Source organism: Perkinsus marinus, assembly GCF_000006405.1.
Source record: "Perkinsus marinus ATCC 50983 genomic scaffold scf_1104296940242, whole genome shotgun sequence".
NCBI lineage: Eukaryota > Perkinsozoa > Perkinsida > Perkinsidae > Perkinsus > Perkinsus marinus.
In genome coordinates, this window is record NW_003212890.1 from 1 (window position 1) to 1,130 (window position 1,130).

General features: G+C 53.7%; 1 protein-coding gene across 1 annotated transcript; it reads right to left on the reverse strand.

Annotated features, from left to right (window-relative positions):
* Positions 1-524: 524 nt before the first annotated feature.
* Pmar_PMAR009688 (hypothetical protein) lies at positions 525-956 on the reverse strand (the record flags this gene model as incomplete). Its single annotated transcript, XM_002782059.1, has 1 exon — positions 525-956. The coding sequence occupies one exon, from the start codon at positions 954-956 to the stop codon at positions 525-527; it is 432 nt and encodes a 143-aa protein (XP_002782105.1).
* Between the last annotated feature and the right edge of the window lie 174 nt (positions 957-1,130).

Sequence of the window (1,130 nt, forward strand, 5' to 3'; positions counted from 1 at the left end):
AGTCCTGAAAGAACGTACCCGACACGCTGAACGACGACCATGAACGTACGTCTCGTCCCGACCCGGACAGAAACCTCGGACTGATGACTCGTAGTGATTAGCCAGGAAGCCGAAGGCAGGACCACTAAAAGTGTCTATCGGGGGGCCTCCAGATGTCGCTGTCGACTCCGCAGTAGACGCCATGCTAACCTACTCCACCTGAAATATCTCCGAAGTACTCCACGGTCGGGAACCCAAGAGCAACGGAGTGTTCAGAAACGTCACGAAGTGTTCGGAAACACCGACGTGGAGGCGCCTCGATCCGACATGGCTGCATGATCGTGAGACGGTATGAGGAGAATGTCTATCCAATAGGGAGGAACGGACACCTCCTCCACCACTTCGAAGGAGTCCAGAATAACTCCTCTCATGCTGGTGGCAACTTCCCTATGGAAGAAACTGGACTTCACACTGTTTGGCTTCTGACATGAGGACCATTGTATGAGCCGACCTGAGCAGGTATATACAGGGTGATAGCAGTTCCGCTACTTCCTACCGATCCACAGTAGCAATTCCATGCTGATCGACTCGGCGAGTGAGGCCATAGACAGCTGGACGACGACACGGAGCTGACCAGCTATCTCTATTGAGGATCGTTGCTGATCATCCTCACTGCCAACAATGGAGAGCCTATCGATTCCCATTGTGAGCACGCTGGCTACTGCATCCTGCTCCTCTTGACTCAGCCCGCACGTGTGCCAAACGGAGGCCATGCCATATACCAGGTTGCTCAGACCTTGCACGCCTAGTCCCCGCAGTATCCTTTCGTTGACCTGTCGACACACCCTAGCCGCCTCCACTGCCATATCCAGCTTGGCTAAGCCATAGAGGAGCATGCACGTTGTCTGGGCGTCCTTCAACTTCACCACGTCGAGCCTGTTGAGAATCTCTCTTTCTATCCATGCCTTCTCACTCATGTTCTGTCCAGCCAAACCATGGAACACCGCAACCGCAGAAGTGAGATCCAGGCCGATGGAATCTTTGAGAATACGAGTGAGATATCTTGCCAGCCGATCCCCCTAGTTTTGTAAAGCGGCACTCAGCTGTACTATGGCACTTTGAGGGAGCTCGCATCGAGATCTGCACAGAGC